Below are 17,304 nucleotides of genomic sequence, written 5' to 3' on the forward strand. Positions count from 1 at the left end.
CGCGTGCGCAGACGCAGGCGCACTGACAGCCCAACACATTTTCCCTACCCTTTCCACACTTCTCCTTCGCCGGCGGGGATCTACTTCCGGTAGCTGCCCGGAACCGGGGGCTTGCGAAGGAGGCTCAGGGGGAGGGACACGTTTACTCGGCGGCGATGGCGGCCGGGAGTGGGGGTAGCTGCCTCGATGCGCTGGTGAGTGCGGTTCCCCCTGAGTGGGTCCCAGGGTCGGTGGGGTGGGACGGGACTGGGCCGGGTTTTGATCGTGCTCTCTCCCCGCTGTTCTCTTTGCAGGGCCCCGGGGAGCTGCTGTCGGCGGCTCAGGCTCTCTCCCTGCCGGCCGAGGCCTATGGCAACGATGTGAGTACAGGCCAGACCCCCGAGCGCCCCGTGCCAGGCCCCTTGCTTGCCCCGCGCCTCGCCAGCTCGACGTCCCCGACCCCTGCCTTTAGCTTCTAAGCGAAGCAGCCGAGGGCACGTTCCTGGAGCGCTCGTTAAGCCCCCGGGGGCATCCGACGCAGGGGGGCCTTTTGCTTTCAATGCCGTCTCCTCTTTTTCTCACTACCCCTTGACGGCCTTCTCTACCGTCCCTTCCCTTAATACTGGTTCTGATGACAAATCCTTGCCAAGGCTGAGCTGTCCACGTGCACCCCGATCCCCTCCCCCCTTTCAGTTTCTCCTTCTCTACCAGTTTCTTTCCAGCTACCAGCAAACATGCCTTTTTACCCCAATCCGTAAACTGTGGGGCCCATGAACAGATTTCAAAAACATTATTTTTGGTAACTACTTAATATGTTTGGTTTCCATTGTAATCCTACATGTTTCTGATATTTTGAAAAGGGGTCATTTGGCCTCACCAGAGTGCCAAGGTGGTCTATGGCATTAAAAAAGTTTAAGAACATTTGCTTTAGATCCTATTATGGAGAGGCACCATGATACAGAGAAATAGAGCATTGATTATGGAGTCAGAAGATCTGGGCCGAAGTCTCACTTTTGACACTTGCTATATGTGTGACCTTAGGCAAGTTATAACCTTCCTAGACCTCAGTTTCCTCAACTGTAAAATGAAGATGTTGTATTAGCTGGCCTCTGAGGCACTTTTCAGATTCAGAACTGCCTTCCATGTAACCTTGGAACATTTCAAACTGGATATTCCATAGGCATCTCAAATTTAGTATGTTTTCCTTCTTTTAGATTCCCTTATTTGTTGGGGGTACCACCATCTTCTCGATCATCAAAGTTGGAACTTATCCCTCCTCTCTAATCAGCTGCCAAATCTTCATGTTTCTATTTTCAAAGCATCCTCACATCTGACCCGTTCTCTTCACTCAGGTAGCCACCCTTCAAGGTTTAGGCCACCAGCACCTGTGGCTTGGATTATTCTAATAGCCTCCTCAGTGGTCTCTTGCCTCAAGTCTTTCCTTACTCCAGTTCATCCTCCATTTAAAATATCTAAAACATGTCCTTTGTACTGTATGTTGTGTTTGATAATAATCCTATAATTACAGAAGCACAGATTAACTTCATTTTACAGTTGAAGAACCAAGGCACAAGCAAATCAATCTTAAGAGCTAAGGAATTAAGCAAATAGTTGACCTGATTCCATTCCAGTACTGTCTTTCATTCTTAAGACCTGGATATACATGGCTGTCCCCATCAGTACTCTTCCATGTTATAGCAATGTAATGGGTGAGACTCTTGATCCATCTAGCCTAGTTGTTAACTTCTGACAACTGTGGCATCTAGAGAGAGCAGCTTGGTTGTTGTCACCTGTGTCCTCAAGTGTATCCTGGATAGCAGTTAATTGTCAGGTTTTTTTTGCTCAGAATAGAGCAGGGCCTCTTTTTCCTCGTGTTCCTTCAGTTCAGGCTGCTTGCTCTTTTGTGCCAAGCTAGCAGCAGCACCGAAAGATAACTTGTCCTTCTTTGTTGTATTGCAGCCTAACATTGAGATGGTTTGGGCCATGAAGGCTATGCAGCATGCTGAGGTTTATTACAATGTGAGTCTTTTTCATTTCAGCTTTTCAAATTGAATTAAGGAGACCCTTCATGGTGCTAAACATTTTATAGTACCTGCCTTTTGGGAGGTTGGGGTGGTATTCATCCTAGGGTTTAAAGAGCAGATAAAAGATTAAGGAGAACTTGGCTTTAGCAGAGGAAAAGAACTGTTGTATTTATTTCTCTCATTCTTTCTCGGGCTGGGTGACTAACAAAGTTGTCTAATTCCTCGGAGACACCAGTGCAGTAGAATTAAGTGCTAGATTTAGGAAGAAAGGACTTGAGTCCAAATTCTAGTTCTGCCACTTGCTACTTTTAGGACCTTGAGCAAATCACTTTGTTTCCTCTTCTGTAAAATGAAAGGCTTGGACTAAATGTCTCTTTCCACTCCAGATCTAAGATCTCTCAGTAGAAATAGAGTAGAGCTGGGTCAAGGGGATTGTAGTGTCCTTTATAATAATGCCATCATCATGCCTAGGAGTTAAGACTTATGTTTGAGATGTTTCCTTCCCTGTTATCTGGCAGTTGATTTCTTCAGTTGACCCCCTGTTCCTAAGACTCACTAAAGTGGATGACCAGATCTATTCAGAGTTCCGGGAGAACTTTGGGAAGCTCAAGATAGACGTGTTGGACCCAGAAGAGCTCAAATCAGAACCAGCTAAAGAAGTAAGGAGGATCTTAAAAGGACTGAATTAAAATTGTGGTTAATGGATTTATCTTACTATGGAATTGAGAGAAAAATAAAATGTTAGAGTGAATGGCTACAGGTATTTAGAGGCTGCTTCTCTGGTTCACGGATCATGTGAGTCTCTCACCTTCTGGCTATTTCACTTGTTATTGGCATCTCTGGGGTAAATAGCTTACTCCAGAAACAAAATATTTAAAGAAAAGGTTAAAATGAAGCATTTTAGTTCCCTTGGATGTATGTTATCCCATGACTGTAGATTGTTAGAAACTGGCTGCACTTCTAAAATTTAACCTGTAATTTCAGTTACTTTAGTTGACTTTTTCCCACTTCAATAATTATTGGTGTTAACCATAATTATTACATAATCGATGATTAGAGCACTGTTTAATACAGACTGAGGGTCTAATGCCCACCTTTTCTTTTTTTGAAGCTGAGTCACAATCCTTGTCTCAGGCTGAAAGTGCAGTGGTGTTCATGGATCTAGTCCCACTGTTTCCACATGGAAACTTTACCTTGCTGCACTGGGCTAGTTTGCCCCTCTTTAGGCAGTCTGCTCCCTGGATTCACCATATTGGTGCCTGACTTAGTGCAGACATCTGATCTGCTCGGCAACTCAGAAATGCCAGACTCCAGCAATTCCACCAGCCTTACCTTTCCCCAGGAGCAAGTGTTCCCTGTGTGCACTATCATGCCCAGCTCTATTCTTTCTTTTTTCTGGGCAGTTGGGGTTAAGTGACTTGCCCAGCGTCACACAGCTAATAAGTGTCAAGTGTTTGGTCTGAGGCTGGATTTGAACTCAGGTCCTCCTGACTTCAGGCCATTCCTGTGTTCTGTCCACTGTGCCACCTAGCTGCCCCCCTCTATTCTCTTTTAACTTTAATGTGAGGTGCATCACTTGATAGAATTGATATGTCTGTTTTCTTAGCCATATGGATAAGAACACAGCTTGGTCCTCTTAGGTATTCTTAAATTTCTGTCCTGCCAGTGAACAATAATTGCAATCTTAGTGTAAGCTTGTTCCCCATTAGAGATTTGGTCTGTGTAGGGCCATAGTAGATGGGTATTTATGATTTTCCTGGTCTGGGTTTTGCTTCCACAGAAGTGGAGACCATTTTGCATGAAGTTCAGTGGTATTGTTGAAGACTTCAATTATGGTACACTGCTGAGGCTGGACTGTACTCAAGGGTATAGTGAAGAAAACACTATCTTTGGTGAGTACGGTGGTGCTTTAGTACAGACATTTTTTCAGTAGACAGAATCTTGATCTTATTTGAGAAATTACCATTTGTATATCATGCATTTTATTATCAGGATTTCTACTAGGATATAAAACTCCTTATCCTGTAGGCCTTTGCAGTTTTATTGTGGGTGAAACCTTTGGTTGAGGGAGAAAGTTTTCTTATTCTCTTTCAGAAGAAAAGGACGTCTGAAATTTAATTCTCCTTGCTTTCCAGCCACCAGGATACAGTTTTTTGCTATTGAGATAGCTAGGAACCGGGAAGGTTATAACAGAGCTGTTTACAACATTGCTCAGCAAAATGGTGCAGCAAAGAAAGACAGCACTCTGTCCAGGTAAAGATTGCAGGAGCTACCAGTCATTCAGATCACTGAATCTGATATCCAAGAGAACTTTCAAGAACTTTTGTGGATTAAAGAGGCATCATTATTTGGCATCTGCTCTGTGTTGTTTCCTGATTGGACCATTGAAGGTGTCACACAAACTCTTCTCAGGGTTTACAAAAGAGGCAGTGTTCACAACTCTTCAAGGAGCAATCACTCAATTAAAAAAAAAATTTTTTTTTGATCTTGTGACTAGTAGGGATATAGGCCATACCTTAAGAAAAGAAAATATACAAAAATACAAGACATTGTTGGGTGTGTTCGTGAACTTTATATGGGAACTTTTATAAAAAGGATATTCTTTATATTTTACCCTTCCTGGTTCTTTTTCAGTGTTCTCAGAAGTAAATAGTTCTTGAAATATATGTGCTCTTTAAATTGTTCTAAGTCTAGGGCAACTATATAACATATCTTTGCTATATCTCTTGTACATTTCTGGGTTAACAGTTTATACTATTTCCTGTAATGTCTAAAAGCAGGTTTGGTTACAATGGTAACCTGCCAGCTATGGCATTATATCAATCATTATGTGCTTTAATATCCATGCCATGACTAGAACACTTCAACAATGGATGAGAATAAATTCAGTAGAAACCATTGAAGTTTATTGGCGGTCACAATGCTTACACTGTATGTAGCAAACACCCTTACAAGTCAACCGTCAATCTGACCACGCAAGAAAGGACCCAACACACAATCGCCAGAGGAAAGAACAAAAAACAAAAAAAAAAACCACAAACAAAAAAGAAACAAAAAAACTAAACAGGGTTGGGTGGGGTGGGCAAGGGAAGAAAAATGAAAATAAAACCTAATTGATGTATCCCTTGGGCAAGAGCTGAACTAGAGATGCACACAACTAGCAGCAACAATTGTGGGAAAGGTAAAAGGCAAACAGCTTTCTCTATTACTCAGTAGGTAATTTTTTGTTTTTAATATTAAAAACGTTTACTATGGTGGGGTTTTTTTTTTAAAGGGAAAAATGTATTCTTTCTTTAAAAGGGGCAGAAGGAGAAGGATGTTAAATATTTCATGCTAGGCAGACCTTGTTATTAAGAACCCCCTCCTTTGTGGTAACTTTCTCCAGCTCATACATTCATGAGTGCAGGGTATATATAGATATATATAAATATCCACACACACACATCCATACACACTCATCTACACACACACACACACACACACACACACACACACTCTGCCTCAAGGGCTGGGGAAGACTAAAAGTTATTGGCCATACGAACTTGGCCGGAAGTAGCCATGTTCAGAGCTGTTCAGCCCCAGGGCAATAAGCTTTTAATTTCAGCTCCTGTGTCTCCACACCTAAGACACCCAAGAAATCATTTAACATATGGTTAAAAATCACACTGCCTTAGAGCAAGAGGCCTCTGTCTGGGGAAATGGGAGAAGGGAACAAGATCAAACACTTTAGCTGGAGTATCTGTCAATGGCCGGAGGGCTCAAGGAGGGATGGTGCTTGGTTGGACATGGCTTAGAGTTCCTAATAACAAGGGTTAAGACAGTAACAGGAAGTGGTAATTTCAGGGAGAAGTAAAGGGACGGACAATAAGAAAAAATATACATTTGGAATTACTTTTTTTGCCTCTCTCTACACTTGTCACTAAATATATCTCTGCACTTTCACACACCCTCATCCAGTAAAGCTTTAGGCCACCAGAATACACATTTTCGTCACTCGCATACACAACCCCTCACTTCAGCATTGGTGCACTAGACTCTGTAAAAATTTTTCAATCACACTTTTTTTTTTTTTAAACTTGAGTCAATATAAACCTTGTTCAAAATGTTATGAAAAAATGTACATGTTTATACAAGGCAGGTTGTGTCAGGACGCTGGGGTTCTTCCCCTCCACCAGGAAGAGGGGGCCGGATTCTCATACCTTCCTGCTCACTATCCCCACTTCCCCCAACCCCACCCCACCTCCCAGGAACCAAGCAGTGCCCTGCCCCCCAGTGAGCACAGGCTCACACCCCTCTTCCCTGGGAAAACTGTCAAACTGACCTTTGTAATTCCCCCCCCAGAGGGAGGAGCAAGGGTCAGCAATACCCTCTCCCCCTCAGAATTGTTCAACCCTCTGGGCCAGACCAAAGGGACACTGCTCTGTACAGGTGGAATCTGGTAAGGTGTCAGCTCATCATGTCATTGCTATTCACGCCATAGGTGGAATTTTTCATGGAGTCATTGACTTCCCGACGAAATGCTGACAAGTTCTGGGTGAACCTGCAGAGGAAAATTGCATGGGTTATAGGAGGAAGAAGAGTCTCTCTTAAGAATGTTTCCCCCCTCTTTCAGTGAAGAAATGCCTATTTCTAAACATGAGAACTGACATCAGACCATTTGACATTTCCCCTCTTTGAAGGCTCTGTGGCAAGGTTAATTAGGGTTCTAGTTAAGTCTCAAGTCCAGAATAAAGAAAATTTGCAGGTGAAGCTGGGTAAAATAAATAAGACACTTTAGTTAGAACTCAAAATCCTGCAGCTCAAAGGGACTTTGGGAGTTCCCCAACATTCTCATTTTACTAAGGAAACTAGCTTATAAAAACTTAAGGTCACACAGAGGTTTAACAACTGAGAGAAGCACACATGCCTCAGTTTCCAGAGATATTTCTACAATATTATGGTGCTTCCATTAGACAGACAGGGTTGTTACCCAGCATTCAAGATAAGGAAAAGGGGTTAGTTGAGATTTAGACCTGGGGAAAGTAATGCTATCTATAATACCAGCACCAAAAAGCATCACTTTAACATTTTCTGAGTAGGGAAAGGCTGTTATAAGGGAAGTAAATCCTGTAAATGTGTTGCCAAATTAGAAAATGTCATCAGTGTATACTCACCTATCTCTGTTTTTTGTCAGAAGATTTCGTTCAATGCCTTCCATCAGGTTCTCGAAACACAGGTGCATTGCCTGCTGTTTTTCAGGGGGCTGGCTGTTCACTATACTGTTTCTTAAATCTGAGAAATACTGTTAGGTGGGTAAGAAGGGTAAGACAGAAGACAAGGGAAAGAGAAAGGATGGTTTAGGCTTCACCTGTGTGCCATAACTAATTTCTCATTCCTTATATAACTGTTACAAAAAAGTAGTATGTACAAAACACTGCTACATGCAAAAATAAAAACACACAAAAATAAAGATAAGGTCTTTTGGAGTTGACAGTCTAAAGCTGTAAAACAAACTAAAACATGGTAAGGGTATGAAAGGAAACATTTAAGTTCTGAGTGTAGTCAGTAAACATTTATTAAGAGCCTACTATGTGCTAGGCATTGTGCTAAATACTGGGGATACAAAGAAAGGCAAAAGATAGTCCCTGCCTTTGAGGAGCTCACAATCTAATGGGAGAGGTAAACATGTACAAACTACATATAGGATAATTTGAAATAGTTAAATAGGTCCAACTCTTTCTTCCCTGAGGCTGCTGTGTCCAACAGTTTTTAAGTATTTTTCCCCTAAGGCCTGATAGGCACCTTAGTATTCATATCTTCTAAATAGCAGTAGAAAGAAAGCTTTCAATTTTGAAAGGCTAGGTTCCCAGTCTACCTCTGCTAGTAGTGCTTCAGGCATCCTTTGTAAATTAGGAAGTTGATTTAGATCTGGGTAACCAACTTGGGGCTCATGGAAAGACTTCAGGCAGTCTCTGAATTTGCACGGGGAAAAAAAAATAATACAAATCTTTATTTGAATATAATTGGGTTCTTTCTAATTTTATGTATTTAAAAACATTCACACAGACTGCCAGATGGGTCCATACCACAAAAAAGGTTAAGCACCTTTGGTTTAGTTCTATGATTTGGATCATGCCCTTATCATACAATTTGTAGCATTTCAAGAGATGGAAATAGAGGAGGGAACCATTCCAGGCATAGGAAAAAATATGAGCACAGTTGAGTTAAGAGTGCCAGGTATATGAGAACTTGCTGGAATTCAGACTTTTATTTGGTAGGCAACAAGCCAACTGAAGGCTTTAAACGCATTAGTAATAGCAGATTTGTGCAAAAGATCAGCCTGGCAGTGTTCTGGCGGCAGGAATCAGGCAGGCAGTAATCCAGAAAGGGTCCCTGTCTCTGTGTTTCTCTCTTTGCATTTTGGGTAGTTTCTGTATGGCAGTTTCTCATAGACAATTCTAAAACCATGGTGCCTTTCTTACCTTTTCATTAAGTAATATCAAACCAAGCAGAGGTCGGGACATGGACCACTGGTTCCGACAGTCCTCAAAAATGATAATATTCAGCACTGTTGAGAGCATCTGGAAGTAACGAGAACCAAGAATTTGATAAAGAGAGCAGCCTGTGAGCCTATTCAGGAGCTATATAGTATCCTGGCTACAAGTTGTTGGACGGTTTAACATGGTAAAGGCAAATGGAACTTTTCTGGTTTCCATGGATTTAATTTTGGTAGGTGGGGTTTGGTGGTGTTACCAAGCTTTAAATGTCCTTATTTCTAATACGTGTCTCTGAAAAACAATTTCATTTCATCTTAATTGTAACATTTTTGAAGGCATCAATTGTCTCTGCCAATGGAAGAGAAGTTAGTTAAGTTGGTTAGAATATCATGATTACAAGGCCAAAGTATTGAATTTGTTCTACGTGAGCCAGTTATTCTCATACTACCTTAACATCGACCACATGTATCCTTAACCCTGACTAACCATCTTGAAAATATGTATGTAGACCACAAAAGAGACTAGATCAAACTGGATGGATCAGGGTTAGTTTATTTCCACTATTCTTTAAACTTTATACCTATGTCCTACCCCAGGCTAATGGGGGGTGGGGTGGGAAAGAGAGGGAGAAGAGTCATCTTTGTAAAAGGACAGGATGAACTGGGGCATAGAAGGTAGACTTGTATATCAGGAACTGTGACCCTATCCATACATGACAATTATTTTGCTAAAATGGCATTATCTTCACAACTGGGGTGTTAGAGATGTGTCAAATATTATGTGTGAACCTTCCCAGAAGTAGCTGTCCTGACAGAATTCAATTCCCTGGCTTCACCTTCAAGTTGCTTACCTGTTGGATCATCTCTGGATGCTGCTGCATAATATGCAGGAAACGGTCACTTTCCTGGGTCAGAGGTGTTGTTCTCTTCTTAGTGCTACGTGATAGCTGTTTGAAGAGGTATGTCACAATGTGGTCCAGGCAGGAGCAGCAGCCTGTGCATACCATGGTGTCTGGGAGGGCCAAGAGAGGAGAGGAAATGGAGTTAAGATGCTACTGACTCAAATCCTTGGGCAAAGGGGTTACTTAGGCTTAATACCTGATAGCAGGTACCGATTTATAGCAAGATTAGGAACCATAGTTGTTTCTACCAGGACAATAGGTTCCCCTGTTTCGCCTCTTGTTCCCATATAACAGGGCACAGTTCCTAAAGTTGAGTCAAAGAAGGTATGGAATTGCACAGAATTCTTAAATAATCAATGAAATATGGGTATATTACTACTCCAGTCTAGTTAAGTCACCAATCCTAGATGTATCCCTCTGATTTGTTAAGAGTGTAGTTTTAGACCAAGTGCTTTGTGGAAATGAAAAACTATTACAAAGTAGATTTAAAGTAGTGGATTTCCTATATAAATTTACCTAGTAATAATACTGCCACATGTTTACCTTGGTGTTCATATAGATAACCTAAAATCACCTATAGCAGAGAAAGGACAGGCTATTTTATCCATTTTATAGAAGGGGAAGATATAACACAGCTCAATTAGTCAGTCAAGGGGTCACTGGTTGAGAATCAGTTCCTTCTTCTCTATGATGCTACCGAGTTCCCAACATTATACAAAAATTGGTTGAGGGCCAAGGAAAACACTTAACTACTCTCTTTAGATAGTTTTTGTATCCAAAGTACTGTTATTATACTAGCATTTTCTGCTTTGGTGGATATATCCATCTATCTATAGAGAACAAGAATGCAATAGGATTAATCCTTCAAACATTCAGTTCTTTATTCCATCTCCATGGAACCTTGTACTTCAGAAGTTTAAGTGTTACAATGGTCTTCCAAGTGGAGTTACTAACTGCTTCATTCTATCACCATACAAAGTGGGCTTTGAATGAAGAACATTTGTACTCTTGTTGAGAGACCCCAAGTAGTTACCTAGTGCAGTGAGTCCTTCAGAAATGGAAGAAAGAATATACATGATAACATGGGGTTCCAGGCTGGCAATAAAGTTCATATGGTCCTGGGTGAGGACTTCCAGTAATGAATAATATGACTGACTGAGCTTGGGGTAATCCTGTAGGCAAAAAGATAAGATAAAAGTCAACTGAGGACAATGAACAACTTCAGTAAAGTTGCAGAATACAAGAATCATCAATTCTTCTGTACTAAAACAAGCTTCAGGATAAAAAGTCAGAAAGAAAAAATACAATTTAAAATAACTACAAAACACATATAAACACCTGAAAGTTAACATACTGGAACAAAGGTGTGACTAGCATTAGCTATTTTAAAACTGTATTACAAAGCATCAATCATCCAAAACTACTTGGTTTTGGTAATCATAGTTCTCCCATAATAATATGGCAGAAAAAAAAATAGGTATAGATAAGTATTTAACAACACATACCACAATACATCAATCAAACAAATAATCATTAAATGCCCTAAATGGTTTAAGTCATTAAAAAATATTAGGAGAATGCAACTGTAGTTAGAGGGAAAAGTCATTAACCAAAGGAAGGAGAAATAATCACAAAATATAAATGTTTTATTATATAGGAAGCTGCCAAATAGGAAAACATTTTTGCATCAAATACCTCTGATAAAGCCCAATGTAGTCTAAGATATATAGGGAAATGATACAGCTATACAAGATTAAGAGCTACTTCCTAAAAGACAAGAGTGTAAAGGCTATGAACAGATTTCAAAGGAAGAAATGCAATTTATTAATAGCTTTACGAAAAAAAAAAACCCTTCAAATCATTAATAATTAGAGAATTGTGAATAAAAAAAACTTCAAACTTAGGTCTCATCTCACATCCATTAAAAATTGCAAAGGCAATAAAAGACAGAAATAGCTACCATTAGAAGGGCACTGCAAAGATGAGTAACCTAAAATACTGTTGGTGGAGTTATTAATTCCACCGTCTAAAAATCATTCTGAATTATGTTTAAAAAATTACTACACTGCTCATATTCTTAGGTCCAGGGGATCTACTGGGCATATTCCCCAAGAATGTAAATGACAGGTACCCAGTGTACCAAAATATTTATAGTGGCATTCTTTGTAGTAGAAAAAAACTGGAAATAAAATGGGTTTCCAATGACTGGGGAATAACTGAACAAACTGTGGTACTGAATGTTATAGACTAGAACTGGACTGTAAGAAATGAGAATTAAGAGTAACATGAGTACACTATATATGAACAAGACATGGTTCTGGGGTGAGGAAAATTTACTGATACTTAACTGAGGTATAAAGAACACAAAGCATAGTTAACTTATATGAATAAAAATGAAAACAGTTAAATCCTACTCTAGGTGGAGAAAGGTTGAAAGAAAGCGAAGGCCTAGACCCTACCAGTATAATTCAGGCCTTACCAGGAGGTCACTATGTGGGATAGAGAGGAGCAGCTTGATGAAGGTCTGTAATGCATTGTCCAAAGCATCATCTCCATAGAGACGGAAGACCCCAAAGTTGACATAGCTTCCACTGAGTGCAGCTTTTAACATGGAAAAGCAGATGGAGATGCCCTTGAGCTTCAGCGCATACACCTGATCCTTTGGGACTTCTCCTAGTGTCAGGATGCGATTTCCTGAATGCACGAACACATACAACATATGCTCCAAATAAAGTCATGAAAACCAAGAGAAAAACTTTAACAAAGCCTGAATATCTTTATTCAAAATGCAAATTGGCTGGATCTGATAATAATGGTTAAGCTAAGGATATATTGCAGAGTTAAGTAAGCAAGGTTCTCTTTTTTCTCTGACTGGATAGTACATTTCTCTATTCTTGGTCTAACTACTGACTACATATCGAAAGGAAATCAGTTTCTAGCCACATAGATATTAAACTCACTACTGTGAATGAGGGAGGGTTCTTGTTTGGATATCTTTGCAAGTCCACTATACCCTTCTGTTCTTGGTATTCTTCCAATCATTAGGAACCCAACACTAGTGGGTATTACTTCTCCCCTAAAAAACTGCTAAGCCACTCTGTACCTTTTTTTTTCTTACTCAGAATGCTGGACAATTCTTCTATGCCCATTTGTTGCCTTTGCCAACAAAAAAGGCATTACATAAGAAAGTTCCTTAAGGCCAGTCCTATTCATCTGTATCATCTAGAATGCCTTGCACATCAAGCACTTCAGAAATATTTGATAAATCCCTGGAAATGTCAGCATAGCTCTTAGTCAGGGGAGGAGCTCTGAAGCTTCTATTTTCTGCCTGCCATTCTATAGTAAAACTATAATCCTGCTCAGGAGGTAAAGTTGCTCCACTGTACCTACCATATGTAGTTATCATTTTGCTGGTTTCCCGGAAGAGTAAGATACCATTTGGGGAGGAGACATCGAACTGAAGTCGTTGGGACCTGAGCAGAGAATATGGTAGACTACTGAGTCAAGTGTGGTGCTAGAGAGGTCAATGTGACTGTAAGAAGTCCTGCCACTTCTCACCCTTCCACCCTCCAAACTCTATCCTATCTTGTCTTGGGTGCTTTGAAAAAGCTTATTATCGGGCTTCCTGGATTATTGTCCTGAGTGCATCAGCACATATACAGCGGGCCACAGATTCTGGGCTTTAGGCCCCTTCTTCCCCTCCAGGAAAAAATTTAATGAGTTCAATGGTGTGGAACAGTATGTTACTTGTATATTGAAGGATGTGATATTAGATGGCCTGCCTTTCACTCAAATTTAAAAATTTAAAGTCAAGGAGAAGAAAGGAGACAGAAAACACTCTTCTTTCTTTAGTCTCTGATAGTCATTCAATAGCACTTTTGAAGACATGATTTCATTCATCATCGTGGTTTCTGTAGCAAGTATAAGTGTGCATGGGTGTGTTTGAGGTGGTAGGGGTTGCCCAGAGACTATTCCTAATAGAACTAAAGAGTGGGACTTGCTCAAGGCCAAAAAGGAAGTCAGAGCCTAAGCCAAAGTTAAAAATCTTTTGAGTCCCTAACTCTGCTTACTAAACCATATTCCTCTTTTTTCTACTTTACACTATGGTGAAAGATCTTCTGACTCAAGTTAAGTCACAAAAAAGACTATATCCTCTGTTTATGGATTGCCTGTTATCTCACAGATACTCAAACCTCTATTCCTGAACTAAGGTTCCTGATCTTACTTCTTTCAATAAAAGCCTGTCTTAAGCCTGCTAATTAGGATAGTTTAACTGGTGGAGATTTTATGTGTTTGCTGATGTCTCTACCAGGATCAATGTTGTGTGTGATTAGGTATGTTTTTCTTTTATCTAGAGGACAGAAGGTATGGGTGAAGGGACAGGAACTAATAGGTTAGCTTTTAAGAGAGTGAATCCCAAAATACACACCAAGTCTGCCTGGGGCATCAGAAGCAAATTACCTTGAGATTTCCTCTGTGACTCTCCTTTTTCAAGCTTACCTGTTATGTACCAATTCAGCCATCAGTTTGAGCACAGGTGTAGTACAGGCTGGATCATGGTACCAAAGTTCAATTGCCCTCTGAAGGATTGGCATGTAAGATGGGTACCTGTAAGTAGTAAGCTAAGGAAGCCCCCTTTGGGCACTATTCCAAAAGGCCCCAGGTTTAAAATTATTTTTCTGAGTATCTGCCAAAGAAAAAGGGTCCAATAACAAATGTCTCCAGGCTCATTTTTCTTTGGTTTCTGGACAATAAATCAATACAGCAAAATTTTTCTAGGGGGTTCTCTTTTTTACAAGAATAAGGGGTTGTTTCAGTTTAAGACAACTAATTTGCAAAGTATATTATTAATTTATATAGTTTCTCCCCCAAAGAGCTCAAAATTCTCATTTATCTTCATATTACTTCAGTGAGATGACTAAGAGAGCCAGCTACTTTCTTGATTTCAAGTCCAGGTGCCTTAGTTTCATCAAATAAATTATTTATTCAAGGTCACTCTGAAGGAAAGCCAGAACTAGAACTCAGGCTTTCTAAGTATCAGCTGGATATTTCTAGTAAATGGTCTTACATATCTTTTCTTAGTAACTTGTAACTCCCATTTGCACTGAAATTTGTGTGGAAATGTCTCAAGGTAAGACTGCTGAGGTGGACATGCACTTATTCTTCTTGACCCTAACAAAAGCCTGAGTGGCTTATTTACCCACCCTCCAACCAAGCTGACCACATTAAGTGATACCAAACTACCTATTCTTTAATGGAATGTATATAACATGCTTACTGATAATACACGAAAATCTCTCACCACCCCCTCATTACTGACCCCAATTCTACCCTATGGAAAAAATAGCCTCTAGTCAATTCTCATTGTAGACCAATTCCCTCCTGTGTCAGGATACATCCATTCAAACAACATCATGAAGCTGGTCTTCGCATTGAAGGCAAAAGCTATTCCCCTCAGATCTCTCACTAGGCCCACTAGAGTTCGCTGTAGCAAAAGACAGAGGTATGATTATTATTTTTAATAAAGATAACACCATTGGGGATTTAAAGTTTCCAGAGTCAAATTCTCTCTCTTCACTATAAATACTTTTCTTTCCCCATCTTTTTCATCCATGTGTCAGAATAAGGGAGTCTTCTAGCTTTAGAGAACTTATTTGCATTTATATATATGCTAAGGAAATAGGGTAATCCCCAGTTCTAAAACAGTTGAAATGAATTATTCTAACTGAAAATAATACAAATTTTAAGACTGCAAATGAGTGTGCCATGTGTGAAACTGGGAGCATTAAATGATCAATTCAGTACAAGAGTAGAAAAGCTATACTTTTGAAAACCTGGTAACTTTCCTAACTATATAATGGCACAAAACACTCTTACAAAATGGCCTGTTGGCATCAGGAGCCATTCCATACCACATGGAAGAGTTAAATGTGTATTGAAGTATTTTTAAGCTTATGTATTTGAAAGCAAGGTAGGATGAGGTGTTATTTCAGAGGATATTTAGCATTTACATAATTAAAGACTGTATGAGATGGAAGGGATCTTAGAGCTCCTCTACTCCAAGCCTCTTATTTGCCAGATGAGGAAATTGAGGCTCAAAGAGAATGAATGACTTGGCGAGGCTCCTCAATTAATTAATGACTATTGGAATGAGTAAGGTCTCCTAATTAGTTCATAGTCTAGTACTCCTCTCTACAGTACTGCTTTTCAGTCTATCAGTGGGCTTAGAAGCCCTTATCAAAATACTCTAAGAAACCTAGCAGTTCTTCAATAAGTCTGTGCCCTTGGGGCAGGATGACGCAACCAAATGATGTTCCTCAGGTGGAGCTATCTAGAAGCTCAGTTTTAAGGAAACAATGGGTAGGCAAGGCTACTCCTGGGCTTATGCCAAAGGCTCAAATGAAAGCTAAGAAGTGGCCAGCCTGAAAGATCGAAAAGATCAAAGAGCCACCAGGTAGTTTTGAGAGGCCTCTGCAGGAAAGGACTGGGTAACAGTGGTGATTCTTTAGGCTACTTCTTCTCTAGTATTACCACAGTTGTTCTATCAGCTGGAGCTGAAGCAGCAAGACCTTCATTTCATTAACATTAAACTTAATAAAATTTTTAATACTGGGGTAGGTTGTTACCTTAAATACTAATAAAATGGGTTAGCATTCAGTACCAGACAGTGCTCAGTCCATACCTCAAAAGATAAAGTACAGTGTAGAGAGGGTTACAGAACTGATACTGACATGACTAGCTTGCTACCAATGATGATTAAAATGAAATGGTTTTATGAATATGAAGAAAAAGATACCAGGGAATGCCTGATATCTGCAAAAGTAAATGACATTTTTCCTTGACCATGGCTTACTGTTACTTATGCTTAGCCTTTGCACCTGTAATAATCAAAAACAGTAACAGTAACATAAGCTCACATTTATATACTGCTTTAAAAGTTTACAAAGCACTTCCCTTACAATAACCTTCCCATTTGACAGAAAGGGAAACTGAGGCTCAGAGAGATGCTAAATTTGCCAAAAGTCACACTGCCAGAGCTGGAATTTGAAACCAGGTCTTCTAAAAGGACAACTATAAAGAATCTTTCAAAAGGGTAGGGTCCTAGTCTTTAAACTGGGATGCTGAGGTTCTTCTGGGTAAGTGACAAGGTGGGTTAAGTAGTAAAAATAATAAAGAAAAATTAAGAGATGACAATTCTCTAAGGTTGCAAGAAGTAAAATCTAACATTGCCATTATTTGTATACAATAACTATGGGTGATCATGGGAAAACCCTAGGTCATTAGATTAAACAAAAGGATCAATCACTGGATATGACAGAAGACCTCTAATTATCTGCAGTGATACCTAACTTAGTCCCTTCCAAGGAAGACTTTCAAATCCAACTAATCACTGGGATAAGACTCACCTTTGCTTCCTGTTCATTGAAAGTATTGGTGCTAAACATCTGGGCAACAGCTTCAAATGCTGCTGTGAGAGGCAACATGAACTGCTCATACTGATCCTCATCCTCCCCTAGAAGTGAAGAAAACCCAAAAGTGTCAGCCACCTGTCAACAATTCAATCCCACACTGTCATGAACACATAAAAAACAGGATGGGGTGGGACAGCTTAGCAACCTCAGGCTATCTTTAGAGGTGCCCTTTACCTCTAAGTAGGATACTCCTATAGGATTTGGTGCCAATTAAAGAAAGAAAAGTCTATGTGAAATATAAAGGGAAAAGCAGTCAGACCTTACTTGCAAGCCTCCTAGCCTCCTTACAAATAAAAGACTTTTAAAAAGCATTGCTCATGAGAAGAAAATTTCAAGGACTTATGTTTATCTTTCAATTACATGGAGCTATTATAGCATTTCAAATTTCCTTTGTCCTCTGGCTAAATGATCTTGCCATTTCAGGAAGCTCCACACTGTTAAATTAATGCGGA

The 17,304-nt window shown here is 40.0% G+C and overlaps 2 protein-coding genes across 3 annotated transcripts in view; one reads left to right on the forward strand and one right to left on the reverse strand.

The window, feature by feature from the left end:
- Window positions 1–4: 4 nt before the first annotated feature.
- On the forward strand, window positions 5–4,550 carry PBDC1 (polysaccharide biosynthesis domain containing 1). 2 transcript variants are annotated; one of them, XM_027865420.1, is made up of 6 exons: window positions 5–194; window positions 294–359; window positions 1,939–1,998; window positions 2,522–2,662; window positions 3,784–3,895; window positions 4,139–4,550. In XM_027865420.1, exons 1-6 carry the CDS (start codon window positions 156–158, stop codon window positions 4,258–4,260), a joined length of 540 nt encoding a protein of 179 aa, XP_027721221.1. In that variant the 5' UTR covers window positions 5–155; the 3' UTR covers window positions 4,261–4,550. The 2 variants fall into 2 exon arrangements, with proteins under 2 accessions (XP_027721221.1, XP_027721222.1); XM_027865421.1 differs by having other exon boundaries at window positions 4,098–4,186.
- Window positions 4,551–4,887: 337 nt separating this feature from the next.
- The window catches only part of XPO7 (exportin 7), a 99,174-nt gene continuing 86,757 nt past the window's right edge, over window positions 4,888–17,304 (reverse strand). The window contains exons 19-28 of the mRNA XM_027865419.1: window positions 16,787–16,893; window positions 14,777–14,865; window positions 13,881–13,988; window positions 12,771–12,853; window positions 11,860–12,074; window positions 10,414–10,552; window positions 9,330–9,490; window positions 8,465–8,563; window positions 7,157–7,284; window positions 4,888–6,543 (exon numbers count right to left, since the gene is read on the reverse strand). Of these exons, the coding sequence (XP_027721220.1) occupies window positions 6,450–6,543; window positions 7,157–7,284; window positions 8,465–8,563; window positions 9,330–9,490; window positions 10,414–10,552; window positions 11,860–12,074; window positions 12,771–12,853; window positions 13,881–13,988; window positions 14,777–14,865; window positions 16,787–16,893 (1,223 nt within the window). The 3' untranslated portion in view covers window positions 4,888–6,449. The remainder of the gene's footprint in view (window positions 6,544–7,156; window positions 7,285–8,464; window positions 8,564–9,329; window positions 9,491–10,413; window positions 10,553–11,859; window positions 12,075–12,770; window positions 12,854–13,880; window positions 13,989–14,776; window positions 14,866–16,786; window positions 16,894–17,304) is intronic.

The sequence above is a fragment of the Vombatus ursinus genome, unplaced genomic scaffold (genome assembly GCF_900497805.2).
Source record: "Vombatus ursinus unplaced genomic scaffold, bare-nosed wombat genome assembly UNPS02014778.1, whole genome shotgun sequence".
In the NCBI taxonomy this organism is placed as follows: domain Eukaryota; kingdom Metazoa; phylum Chordata; class Mammalia; order Diprotodontia; family Vombatidae; genus Vombatus; species Vombatus ursinus.